Raw genomic sequence first — 20,700 nt, 5'->3', positions numbered from 1 at the left:
CACTAACCACAAAACAGAACACCAGATCAAGGACAGCAAAATTATCCATCCCAAAAGAGAGAGATATTCATTTGTGACTGCTCTAGTAGTTGTCATCTACAGAGAGCAAGAATATGTAACATTCGGTGACTTTGACAAAAATAAATTATTCAATATTACTTGACTGCATATAACAGGAAACTCTTAACAGGAATATTTTTTTACATTAATTTATAGAACAATGTTAATTTATAGAACATTGTTTTATGGAGTTATGGAGGGAGGAAGCTAATAAAGATAATCATTATGATCTTCTCATTGATTTGCTTTTCATTTGTGAGCAAGAAAAATACTGTTTCTGATGGCCATAAATGCCCAAGAGATGAGAATTGTGCAGCATGCTTCCCAAAGGTTACATTTATGCAAACAAAAATGAAAGTTTGACTATCAGTATGGTTTTCTCCCATGAGGAAGAGCAGAATTAAAAGAGTAAGGAAATCCCTATCCCTGTAGGAACTCAACAAAGCACATCCAAAACTGCTTTGACTCTTCTATGCATCCCGTGTGAAATGGAAAGATCTGGCACAACAGTAGTAATGTCAGCATTGGGGAGGTTTTAATGGAAGAAGATGGCAGATTTGCTGTCACATTCTCCCCTTCCTTGGGGAGTGGGGCTCTGTGGGTAACATGGCCAGAAAGTCACTGTCCATCACCTATTTCAAGTGACAGATGTCTCCTCAGGAGAGGCCACTGCAAGCAAAAAGACCTAAACAACGTGGACCAGGGAGAAGCCTTTCTGCAGATAGTGCCCACACTTATCCTTGCTCTACAAGCATCCCATCAGCTGCTTACAGGGAGCAAGTGCTGAGACAGACAGGACCTCAGCACACTCCATTTCTCAGGCTAAGCTGAGTTCAAAAATTAGCATTTCTCCTAACTCAGAGCACGGTATTACAAAAGCTCTCAGCCAAACCCCAGCTAACCCTGGCATGGCAGCGCGCACCGAGAGCAAAGCGCTGAGTGAGAGCGCGTCCGCCCGCGCGGCCTTGCGCTGTTACTGCTACGGATTGATACAGAGCACAGGTCAGAAATGCAGCCTGGAAATCACAGCAACACTAATGTCTTCATGGAAAAAAGATGCTCAGAATGTATGCAGTGTAAAAGCCTCCAGTTATGTTATTTAATACATAAAAAATTGCCTAGACTTCTAAGCTAATTCTCACTGAAATCAGACACATCTATAATGGGAGAATACAATGTGCTGCATCAAGTACAGTCCTTTTGCCAGTACCACAGGCCAAATCTTCAAACACTGCAACTTACAGTGCAAATCAGTAACCCTTCTGTCAATTTTTAAAGCATTTTAAAGCATTATTTTATTTCTATTCTATATTAATATATTATTTATATTCTTATTTTAATTTTAACGCATTATTTTGTGAACCCCACTCTAGCATTCAGTGGGATAGTACACATAGTCCCATCCTTTATGCAAAGTGTCCCAAATACCTGGGGGATTAGGGAGACATTTTGCACATATATATAACACTGCTGCAATAGCTGGACTTCTCTATATTACAATCAGGTGAAAACAACAACTAGCAACAACAAAGCACACGTTCTTAGCACTATAGAAATTACACAGCATTAATGAATGTGTTGAATGCATTCCTTAATTATATAAAACTCTGAAAAGAATAACATGATTTAAATTTATTATTCAAAAGCTTTTAATTTATAACAGATTGCTACTTCAAATACAAGTATTAAATCTCTATTAGATTCGTTGAGGTAATGCACTAATATGCATAACTGAGATCTTAAATTCCTAAGCAGCAATAGTGTTGGCTAGATGCAATAAGGATTACCTTAATTAAAACACTATCCTCAGCATCTCAGAAGATTTAATCCAAATCTTTATATAGGGCACATTCATTATCTATCTCCAGTTAATAAAAATATGACCTACTTTGGTTACATTTTAGAATTTAATCTTGATTACCATTTTGTTAATAGAAATAAGATACTAAAGACTTTAAAGACAAGCCAAAAGCAATTTTGCCAGCCTAATTAAAATACTATTTAATGGCCTCAGAAGGAGCTTTATATTTATTCATTACTGTGGATGTGGACTTTTTAGAAATGTTTTTAAAATATCAAATTAGACAACAGACTCCTAAAAATATACTTTAGAATAAGAAGTGAGATTTATAACCAACGGGCTTAAAGCAGAGCCTGAAGAGATTCAGAGAAGAACTCCTAAACCCCACAGGGACACTTTGGAGCACGCGAGCTGTTCTGACAAGCTCAACAAGACTCTGCACTTCTGTAGGAGGAGGCCCATTCCATGTGTCTTTGCAGAAGCGAGGCTTAAATTAATCATAACACTCCAAATGTAGCGTCAAGTTACCGCTAAGTAGTAGTTTCCAAGGAGACATGATGCTTATCAAAATACTCTGATGCACTGCAGGCTGCCAGATCTAAGACAGCATCTGAATGGTTTAGTGAACTTCTTAGCAAAATGCAGCTTATTCTGCTTTAAACCACAGACACAGCAGGCTCAGCAAGAAGGCAGAGTTTTGTGAGAGCAGGGGGAGCACGCTTCCACACCACAGACCTTCTCCTGTACATCCTACTGACATATTAAACAGGATCAAATGAGTAGAGAGATCACAGCCAGCCAAAGCATGTGGTCAGAGCCCCCACAGGGACACCACTTCCCCAGAGCCACCCATTCGCCTCCTTGGATATCTCAAGCTGAAATTGTCCTTCCACAGCAATGCTCAGCAAAATGTGGCCTCCCTGTACATTTTGTCTTTTCCCCACAGAAAGGCTGGACAAAAACATGCATCCTACAGAGAGAGAATATCCCTCAAATGCCCACAAAGGTGTCACCTACAATAGCCTAAAACAAAATATTACTTTTGAAGGTACAAATGTCAAGTGATGGCTGAATTCAAAGCCTTGTCCATCTATCACCCAACAAAAAATTCTGGCATAGAGAGTTCTGCTTGAGAAAATTAATTCAGATTGGATAGCTCTAGCTATTACTGGGTTTCATTTGTTGAAAGGGCTTGAGAGATGAAAGAATCTTGTTGCTTTCAAGAGACACAATGCTTATGGCTTTCTACTGTAAGTGATTATCAATTCATACATTGAAAATGAGAAAGCATTCTGGGTGAACAATGCCACAAACCTCTCACCAGGGTTCTCACCACAAGAGGCAATTCCCAGTTTAATTAAAGTCAGTACACACAGTTTTCTCTTGATCTCCATCATGTAGAAGCCACCTGCTCCAACAAGGGAACCAAGTCAGTGCCCACACTTGGGAGTTTACAGAGGCTGGGAGACGAAGTGACATGAGTGACACTGCTCACAGGAGGCTGCAAGGAGACACACAGAAGCCTTGCTGCAGCCTGTGGTCTCCACACACACTTTCTGCTCTGTCTGGCACTCTCTGCTCTCTTCCCTCACACTGGTTTTGGCATCATTTTCTAGTCCAATATCTTTTTCCTCCTCCTTCATTTAGTATTTAGTATAGACTCTATTTCTTCCCTATTATGTAATTCTTTGCTGGGCTCTTACCAATAAAAAGTGTCTTCCCAACTCCCAAATACAGTTTCAGGGAAAAACAGGGATAATGATGTACTTTCATAGAACCATAGTATATCCTGAGTTGGAAGGGACCCACAGGATCGAGTCCAACTCCTGTCCCTGCACAGCACCATCCTCACAAGTTCCACCCAGTGCCTGAGAGCATTGTCCAAACACTTCTTGAATTCTGCCAGGCTGGTGCTGTGACCACTTCCCTGAGGAGCCTGTTCCAGTGTCTGACTATCTTCTGGGTGAAGAACCTTTTCCTGATATCCAACCTAAATCTTCTCTGACACAACTTTGGGTCCTGTCACTGTCACCATGGCAAAGAGATCAGTGTCTGCCCCTTGTCTTCCCCTCGTGGGGAAGCTGTAACTGCAATAAGGTCTCACCTCAGTCTCCTCCAGGCTGAACATCCATTTTGCCACACTCAGGCTAACAGCAGCAGCTGTTGCCCAGAACCATTTTGACTGCCACGTGCCCATGGCCAGCAGCATCCTGTCCTGTGTCTCTGAGTGTCCCCAGCCCCACAGCCACCCAGTGCAGCCCCTGCCACACACAGCCGTGGGCTGTTCTCCACACCTCCCAAAGGCTGATGGCCGAACAGCAGGAGTTAATTTTATGAGAGACAATTTTGTAAGCCTAAAAAAACTGATGACATTAGAAAGCTCATTGTAAATTTTACATAAAGAGGTCTTGTCTCTTTATCATGTACATAAATGTCACCCACTGGAAGACTGTTGTCACAAATGTCTCCCATGAGTGCCAGATCTGTCTGTACATGGCATATAAGATGCTTGTTCTTCTAGTATCTGCACTTTTCAGCAATTATTAATTCCTTAAACATTTAAAGCAGACCTTTTCAATTGTGCTTTCACCTCTTGAGGTCAATGCAGCAATCTCAGCTTCTGTGGCTCATAGTCCCCCTTTTAACATTCATTTTCAAAGACATATAAAACACCCAGACAAACCAAGAGTCAAAAGCAGACTCCTGAGGCTAAGATCTGTTTTTCCCCAAAAACTCTTCCATATGTTAATATGGAACCCTTTTGCCAATCTTCATGCATGAGACAAGGGATTCTAAAATATTTCTTATCTCAGGGAAAGCACAATAGTCAGGATTTTTCCCCTTTCAACTCTCAGCTATTCCTCTCCATGAGACCATAGGCTGCAAAGATGATAAGGAGAATATTCTAGCAGATCTATCCCTCTCTCTTCCTCTATTATTAAGAAAGTGAAAAAATAAAAACCCCATTACCTCCAAAATGGAGGCAGGCACTTTGTGAGATAAGCCACTCCTCCACATCATGTATTCCACCAAAGGGATTCATACTGGGCTCAGTATCTTCTAATGGTTTCATCAGTTAACATTAAATTGGTTTCAGATAGGAAAAAGGAATTTTCTTTGCACTGCACTAAATAATATGCCTTTATAGAGACTGCATAAACTACATTTCTGAAGAGGAACAACAATTATTGTTCCATTTCTATAAGTGACAGATTGACAGTTACATCCCATGCTGTCAGTATTTTGCTGTCTAGTTGACTTTCACCATTTGGTTATTTTCTTACTGCGTACAAATGGAAAGACATTTCATGGTAAAAAGATAAAAGGATGGTGTTTTGTATCACAAAGCTCTGGAATTAAGGTCTTCCCATCCTCATGACAGCAAGACAGTCCCTTGTGTCAGGGCTAGAAATGCCCATATACACAAAACCACCCCTGTAACTTGGACAGTTGATGGGACAATGTGGCACATCATGTATGTGGGGTGACAGTCAGGTGTCCCCACAGGCACCTGTGCAGACAATCTCTCAAATACATGTGCACAACCCAAAAGCTATCACTACAGATTGCCACAAGCTGTATTTTACTATGAAAGTAATCTTTTCCCAGACTGTTCTGGGGTTCAGTGGTGTTTGGTTTTGAAACTTATGAATGAGACCTACAGATTTGTCAAAATCGCTGCCACCCCTTCATGATAGTCCAGAAGTATATCCCTTTTCCTTCTGCTGTTGGAAAGTAGGCATAAATGGAAACTCCTGCTGCTGGCTAAGGGAAAAAAAAAATCAAATTCTTATTACTATTCAGAAAATTCTGAACCCCCCTTGCTGCTAATCCCAAGGGTCCCTGCAAAATACTGAATAACAGCAGTTCTATTCGCAACTTTCTGCTGTAGTTTATTCCACAGCAGTTGAAATTTTCTAATGCTTATGTCAGTTCTTTAATGATTTGCTGTTAATAAGACATTTTTAGGGAGCTGTAACTCATTCCTACTTCAGATCCATGAGAAACCTAACAGTTCTCTTAGAACTCTCACATTCTACCTAAAGTAGGAAAAACTTTTGCTGTGTTTATTATCCACAACTCATTTGTTTCAACTCAGCAATGAAGTTTTAGGAAAAAAAATCCAACATAAGCAAGAATCAGGTGAGGTTTTCCCTTTTTCACAGCCTATTGCTAAGAATCATGTAAAAAAAAAAATCCCATGGATTAGCTTTTTATTGTCCCACTGCTGAAAACTACCCAGCTTTCCAAAACCAGTGTTCTCCAGCACTGAACAGCTTCAGCCTCTACAGTCACCACCTCTCTTTGGGAATGATGACATGATTTCAATTTTGTTACCTTTTCTAATAGGCTTGATCTGTTAAATAAGAGCCAGTACCAGAGCTCCTGTGGATATTACTGACAGTGTTGCACAGTGAGTAGCCCAGCTTTCATGACTGTTCAAAAACTGAGACCCTAAAAATTGCCAGCATGCTGCCTGTGCTTCCAACCTTTTCCTTTAGCTGTCCCCAGTCTTCCAGCACAAAAAGCTCTTTAGTGCCAGCATCAGGCACTACTGAGTAGAAATACCTGTTCTCCTCTGCTAAGCACTAACATCAGCTTCTGCCAGAGCTCAGAGAGATGGCAACTCTGGATCAGTGAGGGGACATATTTATTCCCACTTTGCTTTATGACTCTTCTGCTTGTGATACATCTTTTTTTTCACAGCTCCAATATGTGAATTAAACAGCTGCTCCTGATATTTTATCTCTGTTCCTTTATTTGTTTTAAAAAGCATTCCCCTGCTTCTTCAAAATTAGTCTGAATGAAACCTGTAGCATCTTTTAGTATCATAAGAACAGAATTCATAGCAAGCTCCCTTCCTGCAGCTGCCTTCAAACAAATAAAAAAATTTAAAGGGTGAAAAAAAAAAAAAGAAATCTGTTGCAATGCTGGCAGAGAAGACACAAATACTGTGCCAGCCCATAAATTCTGACTGACACCCTCACACCCAGCTGAGCATTTGGCTCTTTGTCAATGCAAGGGTAACCCTGAAGTTTTCCTTTGCCACACCAATACCTCAGAAACATGACTTTCTGGATTTCCTGTAGCTATTCCAGTGGAATGTTTTCTTCTCCTCCTGTTTTTGCTCTTTTTAGATGTGCCTTGTCTAATTAATACTTAAAAGTTGTTTCTTAATTCCAGAGCAAATCCTTGATCTAGAATAGGTTTGCAGTACTTATAACCTTTTCATGCCACTGACCACCAATATCTCCCAAAAATCTCCTTAATTGACGTGGAACTGAAATACATCAGGTTCCCAAGACATTAGACACTATTTGAGCAAGGACCATCTAAAATCTCCATACCACACATCTATAGTATCAATGCAGAAAAAGTCCTGAAAAATTAAACACTTACCTGTATTCTCTGATTCCACAAGTGAGCAGAATCTTTTTTCTCCAAAAGTGATTTGTCAACCCCTTAGCCCTTGCTTTCCAGAATGCCCAAATGTTGTAGAAAATCTGCTCCTGGGAGCTGCTGGGCACCTCTTCCATCAATCCTCCCAACCGCTCAGAGACACAACAGCCTGGTTTTCAAACCATGAGACTTTCAGAGTCTGTTGCCTCTACAAATTCTCTGTGATTTCTGAGTCATTTGAGGACAATTTCTAAGAACTGTGCTAATTCCTACATGGACAGCTCTTGAGTGAGGTTTGTCATTACCATACTTGTGAAAACTTCCACTACTTTTTCTCAGTTCTACACAGTTCTGCTAAAAAGAGAAAATGACAATGAAGCTGCATATTTATTTCAGACATTTCTACTTGAAGCTTGGATACAGCAGCAACTTCTTTGCTCATACTCCAAAACTTCTTTCCAGAGAAATCAATGCAAAAACCCCTTCCTTTTGGCTTCTCTGAGAGCCACATCACCAGTGTTTTTATTGCCGTCTGTTCTTTCTAACACCTCCGCTTCCACCAAATAAAAATCAGCCTCTGGCACAGCTTAATCCATACAGCTCAGCTTCTGTTCAGCATCTCACGTGGACAGTGCTCTCACATGCAATTCAGCTATTTTACTTCAAAAAAGAACTGTTTTTATTGCACCGTGGCTGAAAGGTACTCATAGCACCATCTCCCATAAAAATGCACCTTGTCTCTGTATACCCCTACAGATGAGCGACTGATCAGAGACCAACAAAACCATTTTCCATTGGTCTTTTTTCTAAGTACAACTAAAAAATGGTCAAAGTACATTGAGTTTACCATCTTCAGTCTTAAAATCCTGGCACTGATTTTGCTGTGCAGCGTTCCCTGGGATTAGCACATGTGTAAACTTAGCTCATTACCCTCTGTGGCACTAACATAAAAGGAGTATCAGAGAGCTTTTCTGATGTAAAGAAAAAAGATAAAGCAGCAGCCAACCACTCACCTTCTGCATTGGTAGAATTCACTCCATCAATTCTCCACACAAAGTTCAGGAAATATCCAGCTAATCCCTTCAGTGGCAGTTGGATGTTACCAAAAGTGGTCCCACAAAGGCCTGGAGAGCAGTCTGCCTCCACCCAGCTGGCACTGAGACCTAGTGTAACACACTGGGTTGGCCTGTTAAGCTCAGCTCCAGAAATGGGAAATAATAATAATATTGACCCAAATTCCATGATCAGCTATGTTGTAACACAGGATACAAACTGATTACTTGTATCACATTAAGAAACACAATGAAAATTCAAAAGTGCAGCAGTTGCAACCTTATTAGCATAAAATTAAAGCATTTGAGTGCATAATTAACTCAAAAAATTAAGGGATTCATCTTTAGAGTCCAAAGAGTTCCTTAAGTTAATGTCTTTTAGGCAAATTTTTCTGTCACCCCAAAGAGTTCTCTTCACTGCAAGTTAATACTTTAGACAACACAAACTAATATAAAAGCCAATACATGAACACAGCATAGAACAATAACTGCAAAATGCTATCAATATATTTACATTCCAAGTTCCGTTTATGTCTGTAATTAAGAATATAAACAATCATAACTCTTGCATAAGATAAAAAATTAAGTATACACACAAAATATAACACCATAGCAGAGTGCTGCCAGTGTTGCATGTGTTATATACAAAAAGACAGGAAGATAATGCTTAGCACTACTAGAAGATATATTAAAGTTGATTCCAGCAGTTGCACTATTTCATAATATAAGCAATTTCAGTCTCAAACTCTGACAGAAATATAGTGAGTGCAACATTTCATCATCTTATTTCAAATGTACTATAGCATGGTTATGTTTGTATTTTCACAGATAGAACTGAACAAATCAAGGGACACTAGGCTTTAAATCATCCATATGTAGGGTTTATTAAACTATTTTTAAAAGAAACAACGTAAACAAAATATTTTTTCCACTATGAAGTTTCTTAAGGCTCATTACAGTTCCTCTGTATACAATTTATACTCATCTCAGGGGGTTTTGTGGGTCATTCATACCAGAAGAGACAAATGCTCTTATTATAGGAAAATGAGATGTAACTACAAAACCACAATAATCAGCCTTATTCAAAAAACAATGAAATCTACTTTCATTTATTTTAAATTGATTGTGTCAAGGATTTTCATATATGAGTTCTTACAGTGTCCTGTCCTCTCTGTAACATTAAATAACAAATTCAGGGGTGGTGGGGGAAAGAATTACTAAGACTAAGTATGAAAACCAGGTGAATTCCCAATACTGATGATGTCCTCCATTTATTTCCCTCCTCTGGATCATTCTTGTTTCCTCAACCTATATTTTGTATTCTTCATACTTAATAAGCCAAGGTATTAAAAAAGACCAATAAAACTTCAGTTTTGTCCTAAAAAACTTGATTCTTCAAGTTGTCATTCCTATTGCAACATCTTTAATTTTAGCCTGATTTTCAAAGGAAACTATGATCATACATCTGTGCTGTCCATACAGAAGCAAGCATATTTATACTACAAAGTTTTCCTAAAACTTCTGAATTTAAGTAATTTCAATTAAAATGAGAGGTTAACAACCTGAAAGAAACCAAGTACCTACGACTTTGATGAAGAAGGTAAGAGGTGAAAAAATGCCATTCATACTTGAAAGATTTAAGCAAGAAATAATCAATTTATGCACAATCAATATCAGGCACAGGGGAACCCACCTGGAGAACACCATCAGGAATGTATCTCCTGCAGGGAAGGCTTCACATGTGCTATAGCTTGGAAACTAGCAAGGCCACAGGAAACAAGGCTTTACTGACCATGCTGTTTGAAAAACTGTTTATAACACCACACCCACAAGAAAGTTAGCTTCTAATTAGTTAAATCACCTTAAATTTGTGGATTTCTTCTTTCTTGCAACTGAATTGTCAGATTCTGATAGGTACATCCACTTCACTAACTTTTTACACAGTGATGCATTTTTTTCCTTGCTTCTGGTTCTTCTGTATCTGTGCATTTTGCTCTTCTGTGTCTGCCTCAGCTCCCTTGGAAGGCAGAACATGCACCACAGGACCCATTCTGATGACTTTTGTGCCCCAGAGGCTCACAGGCTAGCTCATTCTTTTTACAATGAATGCAAACAAACCATCAGTTAACAGACAGCTGCAACATCCTTCCAGAAGAACAGCCTTTAAAAATATTGCTTACTTGTCTGAACAGAAGATATCCTCCTACCCTTCAAAATAAGTGACTGATTGATAGGTAGGCAAAAGCATTTGCTTTAACAGAATCAGACTGACATCAGTTCTCATGTTCTCTGCTGTCTGAACTGTATCAAGCTGATGAGATTTGTAATTCTCCTGAAGTACATCAAACCAAGCTAGAAACTGTAGTCCTTTCCTACAGTGAACTTGTGGATTTGTCCAGTGTGAGCTAGTAAATAACAAATTCAACTATGGTAAGAATCCATTGTAAAAAGTGCATTTTTCATCACCTGAAATGCAGAAATCATCCAGCTTCTTACAACTTCATTTGGCAGGAAGATGAGCACACATCAGGAGAGAGCTGCAACTTACCCAATTGTAACTTTTTCTTTCCTTTTCTTTTTAATTGGCTGTTGCAGAACGCCAGCTCTGGCCAAGCAGCTGACCAAGAAGGCATCAGGCAGTAAAACTCAAAAATTACATGGGTTTATATTCAAGTGCAACTGGCAGCCACTGACACCACAAATGGCTTTTCTAGTAGAGAGGAAAACTTTAGTTAAGTCTGCATCTAATCTTGCAAGAAAGATGATCACAACAACTTATGGCTCCATTATTTTTGAAGTCACGTGCATTTTGAGATCACATGAGTAGGTAATGCCATTCAACCTGATTCCTAAAATCAGAGATTTACAATGCATCTGGCAAAATCTTAACAACATTTTGTTTTGCAGAGAGATACTGATTGTTTTCTTATGCTGTACATGCACAGGCCTTTTCTTGAGCTTGATATTTGTCAGATCTGTCACACAGTATAAGGAAAAACCCTCTGCAGCTTTCCAAACTTTATACTGCACTGACATACAATTTTTCAACACCTGAGAATAGCTTGATTCTGGAAACTGTAATTTAAAATACATGTTATTTTAATATTTTGAGGATACTTTTACAAAGAAGAATAAAACAGAAGTAAGGATTCATCTTCACATGCCCTTAAAATGATAGAAAATTGGATTTGCTGTCCCTCAGGAAGCAATTTCAAAATAATACAGAACAGATTCGTAAAACCTGTTCAACCCAGTCTCTTTTCTACTGAGCCTGAAGTACTGTATGTAATAAACATGAAATACTCACTAAGAACTTTGCTAGTATCTCAGTAAATTTGCATCAGTGCATAAAATGACATGCAACATACATATCTGAGACACTACATATTAGGAAAATCACCAAACTCCCGAAAAACTTCAGAGACTTTCAAACAATATAGAACCCTTTATGCATCTGATATCTCAGAGTAAAATATAAAAATCTTCTTAGTCTGCTTCAGTTGCTTTTCTAGAATATATAAAGGAAGAGGTATGATCTCATGGTCTGAGCATGAAACAGGAAATCAGATCTTACACAATGATTTACCAAGCCCCACTCTGGGAACTAACCAAATAGTACAGGTCTTCCCCCAGAACAATGGAAATAAATTACTTTATACTGAATTGATCAAATCTGTTTAATTACAGAACACATGAGACATTTGGCTTCTGAGACAATTATAGAGAGCAGTAAAGCACATGTTTAGCTCCATGCTAAAACCAATTGAAATGGCAAATGGCAGTGCTAGCTACTAAGAAAATCAGGACTGCAAAACTTTTTTTTTACTGGATAATTTATCTAGTCTTGTTAGAGAATGGTTTCAGGTAAAATAGAAACCAAAGAACACACATTAATAATCATAATAAATAAGTATCCAATCGTCCCTGGGTAAACAGAACTTGCACAATTCATGAACTCATGCATATAATTTGTAACATTAAACAGATGTAAAACACAAACTACTGATAAAAAAAAATTACCGGTTGGCCAAGGCCAGTGACCAATCCAAAAAACCCAAACAAACAAGCAAAAACAACTTGGCAGAAGCCTTGAAAGATGGAAGACTGAAGTCTGTATATATACTGCTCCAATAGTTTAATTGAATCAAGATATCTGAAGCTGCACAGACAGTAAAACCAGATAAAGTGCAAAGAGACATCTGTAAACTATCAAAGAAAATATTACAATTGGCTCTACCTCAGCTTTTTATCAATTTAAATCCTCCACATGGGTGTTTTTACAAATTTCAGAATAAAAACTAATATTCAAAAAGACACGTCTAAGTTTTTTTTCAGCCCTCAAGTGAGGGTTGATTTTCTTCAAAAGAACCATCTAGTATTTGTAGTCAATTAAGGGGAGAATGAAAAACTGGCATATGAATTCCTAAGGGACATTAAGTATATGCTGTCCTCACATATTTAAATGTGTGTTTGCTATGTTTTTTATGGAAATACCTTCATACAGTCTTCCAAAGCAAAATTAGTCATGTGTTCTAACAGGCCATTATTGACACATTCTACCACGAGAGAGAAGAAACAGAGCATTGAAAAGCAGGGACTATAAAACAGAGTCTGACTAGAAGACTATTTTTTAAACATTATTTCTTCCCAGTCTCTCATGCTTGCCATGCAATTATAACAATCAACATCACATTGTTTTTTGACATAAATATCAAAAAATTATCAGTTCTTAATGTATTAATTCCCTCCTTCTTGCAAAAGGATGACTGCTACTGGTATTTACTGGTATTTTTTGCAGAAAAGCTTCAAGATTGTTTTGCCACATTAGTCCTTGTATCTTCCATCAGCATCTGCAGTCAACTACTGCTTTGGTCAGAGGTCCAGTGGATTCTTTCAATTTTATTTTAAGAGAGGAGGAATAAACTCAGTGAAAAGAGCTGTAAGTCCTGCAGTCTCAAATTCCTTTTGTAGCTCCTCCGGTGCTGAATATTCTTTGACTTCAAACATCTGAAATCTACATTGTAAAAGGGAAACTCATGAATATGCCTGGATTTGTCAGAATGCAATTATCAATTCTGTTACTTTTCTATCCACAACAGTACTAAATTATACCTTTTATGCTGGGACTGTAGTTCTGTCTCACACAGTACTCTCATCATTTTCTCTTTGCATTTCTTTCCACTTGAGTCCACATCTACCTTAGAAGTTTTCTGAAGAATCAAGTATTCCTAAATGACAAAAAAAATCCCAAAATACTAAATGTCAACTAGTACTTCCAAAGTTTAGTAAAATGCAAAATATAGTCACTCAAAATGTAGTCTTTTTTTTTAAAACACAGCAATCAAACTTTGAAAGTGCCCATGCCAGAAAGTGCACAACTGCATCGGTTTTGAGTTAAGCATGCCTAACTGATTAAGAAAACACAAGTTAGAAAAGCCAAAACATTCTCCAACATCACCACAAAAACCCACCTAAGGCAGTGGGAGCTTGTACATTCAGACAAGAATTTCAAAGCCCCGGCATGCACTAGGAGCACCATGTGGTTTTAAGTCAAGGAAAGAGTTAGAATTGTCATTTCTAACAATGAGTTAGAAATTTGTCTGTTATTAATTCCTCACCAAAAACTTTTGCACTTTCTGGGGCATTTGGGAAATATGGGAAACAATCGAGGCATATTAAGGTCAGGAAACAAAGGGATATGGGGGTGTAGTTCTAATGGGAATTAAAGCAATACAGGTATCACTGCAGAGAGGAAGGGGAAGGGGAAGGGGAAGGGGAAGGGGAAGGGGAAGGGGAAGGGGAAGGGGAAGGGGAAGGGGAAGGGGAAGGGGAAGGGGAAGGGGAAGGGGAAGGGGAAGGGGAAGGGGAAGGGGAAGGGGAAGGGGAAGGGGAAGGGGAAGGGGAAGGGGAAGGGGAAGGGGAAGGGGAAGGGGAAGGGGAAGGGGAAGACCTTTTTCTTAAACAGAGAATAAAGCTGCTGCATCTTCCTACTCTCATAATGATCAATTTGCTTCCCAAATTGTTACTCTTAGAAAAACACACACAAAATATTCAGACACAGAGGTTTCAGTGGTAAATCGATAGAACTAGTCAGCATTCATTGTTCCTGCACCTTAATGCTGCTCCTGTCACCCTGAAGAAGAATCAATATTATCTTGCCCATGAACATCAGTCTTCCAGTCAGCCTTAGATTTGAAGCCCATTTTTCCACAGTTTTCACATATTTTGCCTTTGCTCTCATGTGATCTAAATGCAAAAGGAGCATCCAGATACCATCTTCAGTTCCTTTTGACAAAGTAGTTTTTCCCTCGCCAACTGTCGCTGATTGCTTAATGACATCTTTAAGATGCTGCTGTACCCAAAGAATCAGATCATGTACCATGGGCTCAGAAAGATGCTTCTTTGCTTGTTCAAGTAATTTCTCTCTCACATCCATACACTGGGCCCTTGTAAGCTGGTCTGAGTTAACAGAAATGTCCGGTACAGTTGATGGGTAATTGACTGGTAAATGAAATAACAGCTTTAAAAGTACATCTGTATCCAGCACTTCTTTCACACTGATTTGAATTCTAAATGAGATTCCATGAGTCTCTGGAAAATAGAAAAAAAAAAAAAAAAAACAACATTAACAGTTTGCTTGAAGTTGAAATACATATATATCATTAAATCATGTTATTTTCTTTAACAATTCAACTCAAATAGACAGTTCCTATAAAATAAGAGGGGGTGGGTTTTTTTCCTTGCAGGGTGGGGGCGTGCAATCAATGGCTCAAGCTATACCTGCAGGGAATCCTGAAATGAAACACTTCTATAACATAGTAGAAGAAAAGTTATTAACACATTCTAAAAAGCATTCACACCTTTTGGCTCTTTCAAAGTCTAGACAAGACAGTAATAAAGAATTGTCTCTCTCAAACACATAACTCAGCTTCCACAGCTCAACAGCAAAAGCAAGGAAAAGCAAGGACAACTGAAAATAGAGACTTTTCTGGATGGACTCAGCACTGCCCTAAGTTTACTCCTAAAGAAATCTGTCAGACTTCTAACATCAATACTAATGCAAATACTAAGGCAAACAGGCTTGCACCAGGTATTTTTTAAGGCAATCATTCAAAAGCAGTTCCACACTAAGCAGAGACTTGGAAAGAAAGAAGTCAGATTCTTTGTCCCCTACAACTTGCAGAGAAAATACACTTAAATCTTTTCTGCCAACTCCTCTACAACAGTTGAGCTGACATAAGGAAACCATCTCTGTTGGACACCTGACCCTAGATACTACATATATAAATATGCATGTACTCATATTAATGTATGTTTATATATCTTCATAGCTGCTCAAAGTCTGTTGTAGGTCTACTTAAGAATGGAATTATTTTCAGAGTGGAAAGGATACACTCAGTATGCAGCAGAGAAGGCTGAAAATCACATCATCCTGATAAATCATACAATCAAAGATGCTTAATATGAAAGTTATGTACAGTATTTCATTTCATGAAATAAAATTTTCTTATCTAGAAGTTTCACAGAAAAACAATACAAAACTTGACAAAGTAAAAAGCATGGACAAAGACCTTTTTTCCACTCCTCTGCCATGAAGTAGAGGGTATCAACCAGACAAAGACAATCTTCTTCAGATGTTCTCTGCTTCACCCCTTTGATGCATCCTAAACACTTCACTCCTTTTCTTTCAAAAATTGCTAAATGTCAGGTTGATTCACTCTATGAGGGCATGAGAAGCCAGATTTGAAAGGCAGATTAGAAGAGAGCTGGGTTTCAGAGCAGGTCTTTTGAAGTGACTTGCACTCTTCCCCCTCTACCTTACCTTACCTTCCTTTACATGACAGTCAGATGAATTATGTTTGATTAGTTTTACTGATGCCACTAACCAACTTCTCACATAAAATGTATGATTTTATATTTGAAACCTACTAAAAAAGTGAAAGAACCTAAAAGTGACTTGGATAGGCAGAAGTACTTTAGAGAGCTTATCCAAGGGCTTGTTTTCAAACCTCCTTCCTGGGTCATACAAAGACCTGTCAAGGTTAGAGAAGTCACAAAATAAAACAAGCAAACCCTCCAAACCCAGTAATCAAATTCTAGCGGCACTATAAAGAGGTCCCCACGTCAAATCCAGTGGTGAAAGCAGTAGATGCAATTCCAGTGAATTCAATGAAATCACACCAAACCATGCCCATATTTACAGCCACCACATAGCAAAAGAGTCATTTCCTGCCAACACGAGTTTGCCTTCTATCCTCCAAGTCCCTATCAAAGCTTCCAGACTACTTTTAAGACAGATGTATTCCTCAGAAGAACACCAGCCTTGGAAGAAGACCCTTGCACGTGGTCAGTAGTTACCGAGGAGGACCTCAAGCCTTCCCACTCCTCATTTCTGTTTTCTGCTGCCCTGACAAATGTTTCTTCCTGGCACCAGCAGCAGTAGCTCCCCTGCCATTACGCAGAGCTCAGCACACACAATCACAGACACAAGGCAGCAAGCCTGCCCTGCGTGTCTTGGGGCCCCCAGAACCCTCCTGGCCCCCACAGAGCTGTCTGCACACACAGCCACTGCTGCTGCCCCATGCCCCTCAGCTGCCCCCACTCAGGGCAGCCCCACCGGGCACAGCCAGCTGGCATCTGCCTGAATGGGGTGAGCACTACTCAACTCCTGCCTGAGAATCACTTTGTTTTAAACTATGTTGCCATGAGATTTTAAAATGAACAGCCTATATAAGTTGAAAAATACTACTCTATCACCAGCTTAATTGCAGTGACAGAAAAACATGTTACTTTTCTGATAATCCTTCTAGGATTTTTCCACTAGCCTGTCACAACAGATCTCACCAACTCAGAAGCAACAGAGGGACAGACAGGCCAACCCTGTCCCTCCGACAAGGGCCTCCTGCTGCAGTGATCTTATTCTTAAACCCGCAAAAATCTCACACCTTTCCTTGTGATGAACTAATCTGAAGGAGGCAGAACAGCCTCTCATCCCAAGGTGTATCACCCTGAGCCATCACGAAAAGCCCAGCCGCACTCATTTACATCTGCTTCAGACTTTTTTAAAAAGAAGAATCAGTTCAAAACCTTCACAGGGCTAGCTACAGCATCTAAGTTTATTTAAACCTTGCAGCGTCCATTTTCTGCACCAGCGCTGCAGACACTGGCAGAACAAAGAGCAAACCACGGGCGCCCTGCACAACCTGGCTCCAAAGAAATATTTCTTTTGTTTGCACTTGCTATGAGGGCTGAGTTGTCTTCACAGCCACATCGTGATTATTTCTGAAATAAAAGGTTGGGTATGACTGTTCTGCAGGCATTTAATGTGCTAATCAGACTAAACTCAATACATTTTAACTCATTCCCCCCCCCCCATAGCTGCATGCTTATCAGTATATTTAGCTCTAGCATACTTCAGATTTTTTCTTATGTTCCATGTCAACCAGACAGATATCCCCCTCCTCTCCTGCCCAAAGGCATTTTATGCAACACATGCAGTCTATTTTTAAATTCAGAAAATGGCACCTACTAACGTACAAGCTTAGAATATCTAAATATATTTTTATAGCAAGCTTGGTGAACAGTCCAAAGAGAGAGAACACATTAACAATTAAATTATGGATTTCTATCTGTAACACTAATCTTTGCAAATAGATATGTAAGGTAAAAAAGATACACTGTAATTAGTTTATTTAAATTCATCCACACATTGTGTTTTTATCAAAACCATTTTACATTCTGAATACTTCATTATTAAATTGCAAAAAGCCAAAGTTTTTACCATACCAAGAGACCTGTAAAAGCATTCTCTTACATTCCTCAAAACCACAAATCCCCAATGGTCTCCTTTTTGATCCCATGGATCTACACACAAATTACTCTTAATGTCTTAGAGATTGCATAACATAACAGTCTTCCTGGAAGTTATGTCTGTGCACCCTTTGTCAATGACAATTTACATAGTTTGAAGAGCTAAAGCAAATGTAATCTAATGAGTGGAGCAAAAGTTAATTGTATGCTGACTAGAGATTCTGCAGCTCCAACAAGTAAATTCCAAGAGTAAGAAAAATACCAATAATCATTGTTGTAAAATAATATTTTCATTTCCAGCAGAAAACTATGTAAACAAATCAAATATACCTGATCCCACCATATCACAAACACAGCCTGGTTAAAGGCCCTCCAAGATCACATAACAATTTAAATAAAATAGCCTACTCCCATTGTGTATTTGTGGTACCTTACTTTAGGTACCACAAGGGTACCTAAAGTAGGTTTACCTAAAGAAGGGTTTAAAACCTTTTAGATTCTAGTAACTTTTAAATACAAAATCATTTTTCCATTTATGAAGCACAGAGAAGAACATGCCTATATTTCTCAACAGATTTGGAGGAAAATATGTGTATATGCAATGTTCAGATATGCTCAAGTTTTAAAAAATTAACATCTGATAAGCCTTGATGCTGCTTTTTCAAACTATGCCCAAAATAACATTCTTGGAATTTTTCACTTAAAAATAAAGCTCAGTTGAAACATTTCATCAATCATATTTTTAAAATACAAGCCTAACTACCAATTGGAAAAAGTTAAACGGCAGAATTATATGCCTGCACAGGAGCAGGAGGTGTGTGGTGTATCTAGATACAAAATTGGTGGTTTTAGATTACTGTAGTTAATTGTGCTCCCTGCAGACACTAATGCCTTCATCCAACCTCTCCCCTCAAGCACAGTCACCTACAACAGGACAGGACAACCGCCCAGGACAATATCCAGATATTCGGAATATCTCCAAGCTCTCCTGGCAGCCTCCAGCACTCACCCTCACAGTAAAAAAAAAAAAAAAAAAAAAAAAAAAAAAAAAAAAAAAAAAAAAAAATCTCCTTAGCAATCCCAGTTCTTTAGGGCTGAATACATACATGTGTAGACAAAATCTGACCACTACATCCAGGCCACTACATCCATCTTCAGCAGCATTCCCCAGGACTTCACTGCAAGGAGCTGCTCCCTGTCCATCACTGTGCTGGGGAGCTGGGCAGAACTCTGCAAGCACTCCCAGACACCGGGGACCTGTGGTACACAATACAGGCATACTCTGTGCAGATATGTGCATGTGTATCTCTCTCCAATAAATATCTAAGAGTTGTCACATCTGTGGGAGGCACCAAGCAAAACTACTAGTGGCCTGGATCTAGACACCAACACTCGCATATCCTGCCTGACAGAGCTGCTATTGTACACTGGAACTACTGAGATTTATCCTCCCTTGCTGAAGGGGCATCTTCACAGCACCAAACAGCACAGACTGAAAAATGCCATCTCTTAATACTATGTTCTGATCAGTGGCCACCATGGCTTGTGCAGAAACCACGAAGGCATCTACTGCACCCCTTGTCTACAGCATCCAGCAGCTGATGGGAGCAAGTACTACAAACCTGATCATTCCACCCACGGCAGACACATCAGCCTCAGTACCCTGTGAAACCTACAGCCGTACACATCTTGCTGAAGCAGCAGTAACATCTGGCACCTCACGGTGCCCAGGTAGTCAGCTTACCCCAGAAAACTACCGAGATAACCTAATGCTGCTCACGCACTGCAACAGCTGTACCCTACTCAGTATTACCAGACAAATACCTGCTCTTGTTAACGTATACAAGATTCACCTGCTTGTTTGCCTAGAGAGCAGCCAGCCCGTTCCCAGCTCTGCTCCTCGCTGCCCCGCAGGGCACCGAGCAGGTCCCTGACTGTAACCGAGCAGGGCCCGCCGGGCTCCGCGCCCCAAGCGAGGCCGCCAGCACCGACACCCGGCGGCGCAGGGACACGCGACAAGCGACAGCAGCGAGCGACTGCGCCCGTGCTGCCCCGGGGCTGAGCCCCGCCGTGAGCGGCCCCGGAACGCTTCCTCCCGGGGCCCGGTCGGGCCGGGAGAGCCCGGGCTGGGGGCAGAGCGCGGCCGCATCACCTGAGGCCGCCAGCACCTCGCAGGCGCCCGGCTCGCAGTAGATGGCGGCGAGCGCCGACAGCTCCTCCTGCGCCAGCTCCGACATGGCCGCCGGCGCGCGCCGCCGCGCCCCCTGCCGGCCGCGCGGTCTGCACCATGGCCGCCAGGGGGCGCCGCCGGCCCGGAGCGCGCCGCAGGGAGGAGAACAAAATGGCCGCGCTGTGCGGCCCTCAGCCCGCGGCAAGTCCCTGCGTCCGGCCCTGTCCCGAGCAGCCCGCGCCGTGTCCCTCGGTCCGGCCCTGTCCCTCGTCCCTCCTTCCTTCCGCCCGGCAGTGTCCCGAGGAGCCCGAACCCTGTCCCTCCGGCCCTGTCCCGAGGTGTGGAGCACTGTGCGACCATCTGACCCACACGAGGAAGAGGCGGCTCGGCCTCGGGCTGTGCAGGGA

At 40.5% G+C, this 20,700-nt stretch overlaps 1 protein-coding gene across 1 annotated transcript; it reads right to left on the bottom strand.

The window, feature by feature from the left end:
• Positions 1 to 11,976: 11,976 nt before the first annotated feature.
• On the bottom strand, positions 11,977 to 20,386 carry RWDD3 (RWD domain containing 3). Its single transcript, XM_059854297.1, has 4 exons — positions 20,276 to 20,386; positions 14,426 to 14,904; positions 13,426 to 13,541; positions 11,977 to 13,327 (listed from the first exon to the last, which is right to left on the bottom strand). The coding sequence occupies exons 1-4, from the start codon at positions 20,358 to 20,360 to the stop codon at positions 13,213 to 13,215; spliced, it is 795 nt and encodes a 264-aa protein (XP_059710280.1). The 5' UTR covers positions 20,361 to 20,386; the 3' UTR covers positions 11,977 to 13,212.
• Positions 20,387 to 20,700: the final 314 nt, after the last annotated feature.

Source organism: Haemorhous mexicanus, chromosome 9 (assembly GCF_027477595.1).
Source record: "Haemorhous mexicanus isolate bHaeMex1 chromosome 9, bHaeMex1.pri, whole genome shotgun sequence".
Taxonomy (NCBI): Eukaryota; Metazoa; Chordata; class Aves; order Passeriformes; family Fringillidae; genus Haemorhous; species Haemorhous mexicanus.
This window is presented reverse-complemented; position numbering and strand designations above follow the sequence as displayed.

Excerpts from the sequence above, each read along its gene's own strand:
- RWDD3 (XM_059854297.1), bottom strand. The coding sequence starts at position 20,360 with ATGTCGGAGCTGGCGCAGGAGGAGCTGTCGGCGCTCGCCGCCATCTAC. Across the intron at positions 14,905-20,275 it reads CGAGGTGCTGGCGGCCTCAG|AGACTCATGGAATCTCATTT; the intron begins GTGATGCGGCCG and ends TCTATTTTCCAG. Across the intron at positions 13,328-13,425 it reads CTACAGTCCCAGCATAAAAG|ATTTCAGATGTTTGAAGTCA; the intron begins GTATAATTTAGT and ends TTTACAATGTAG.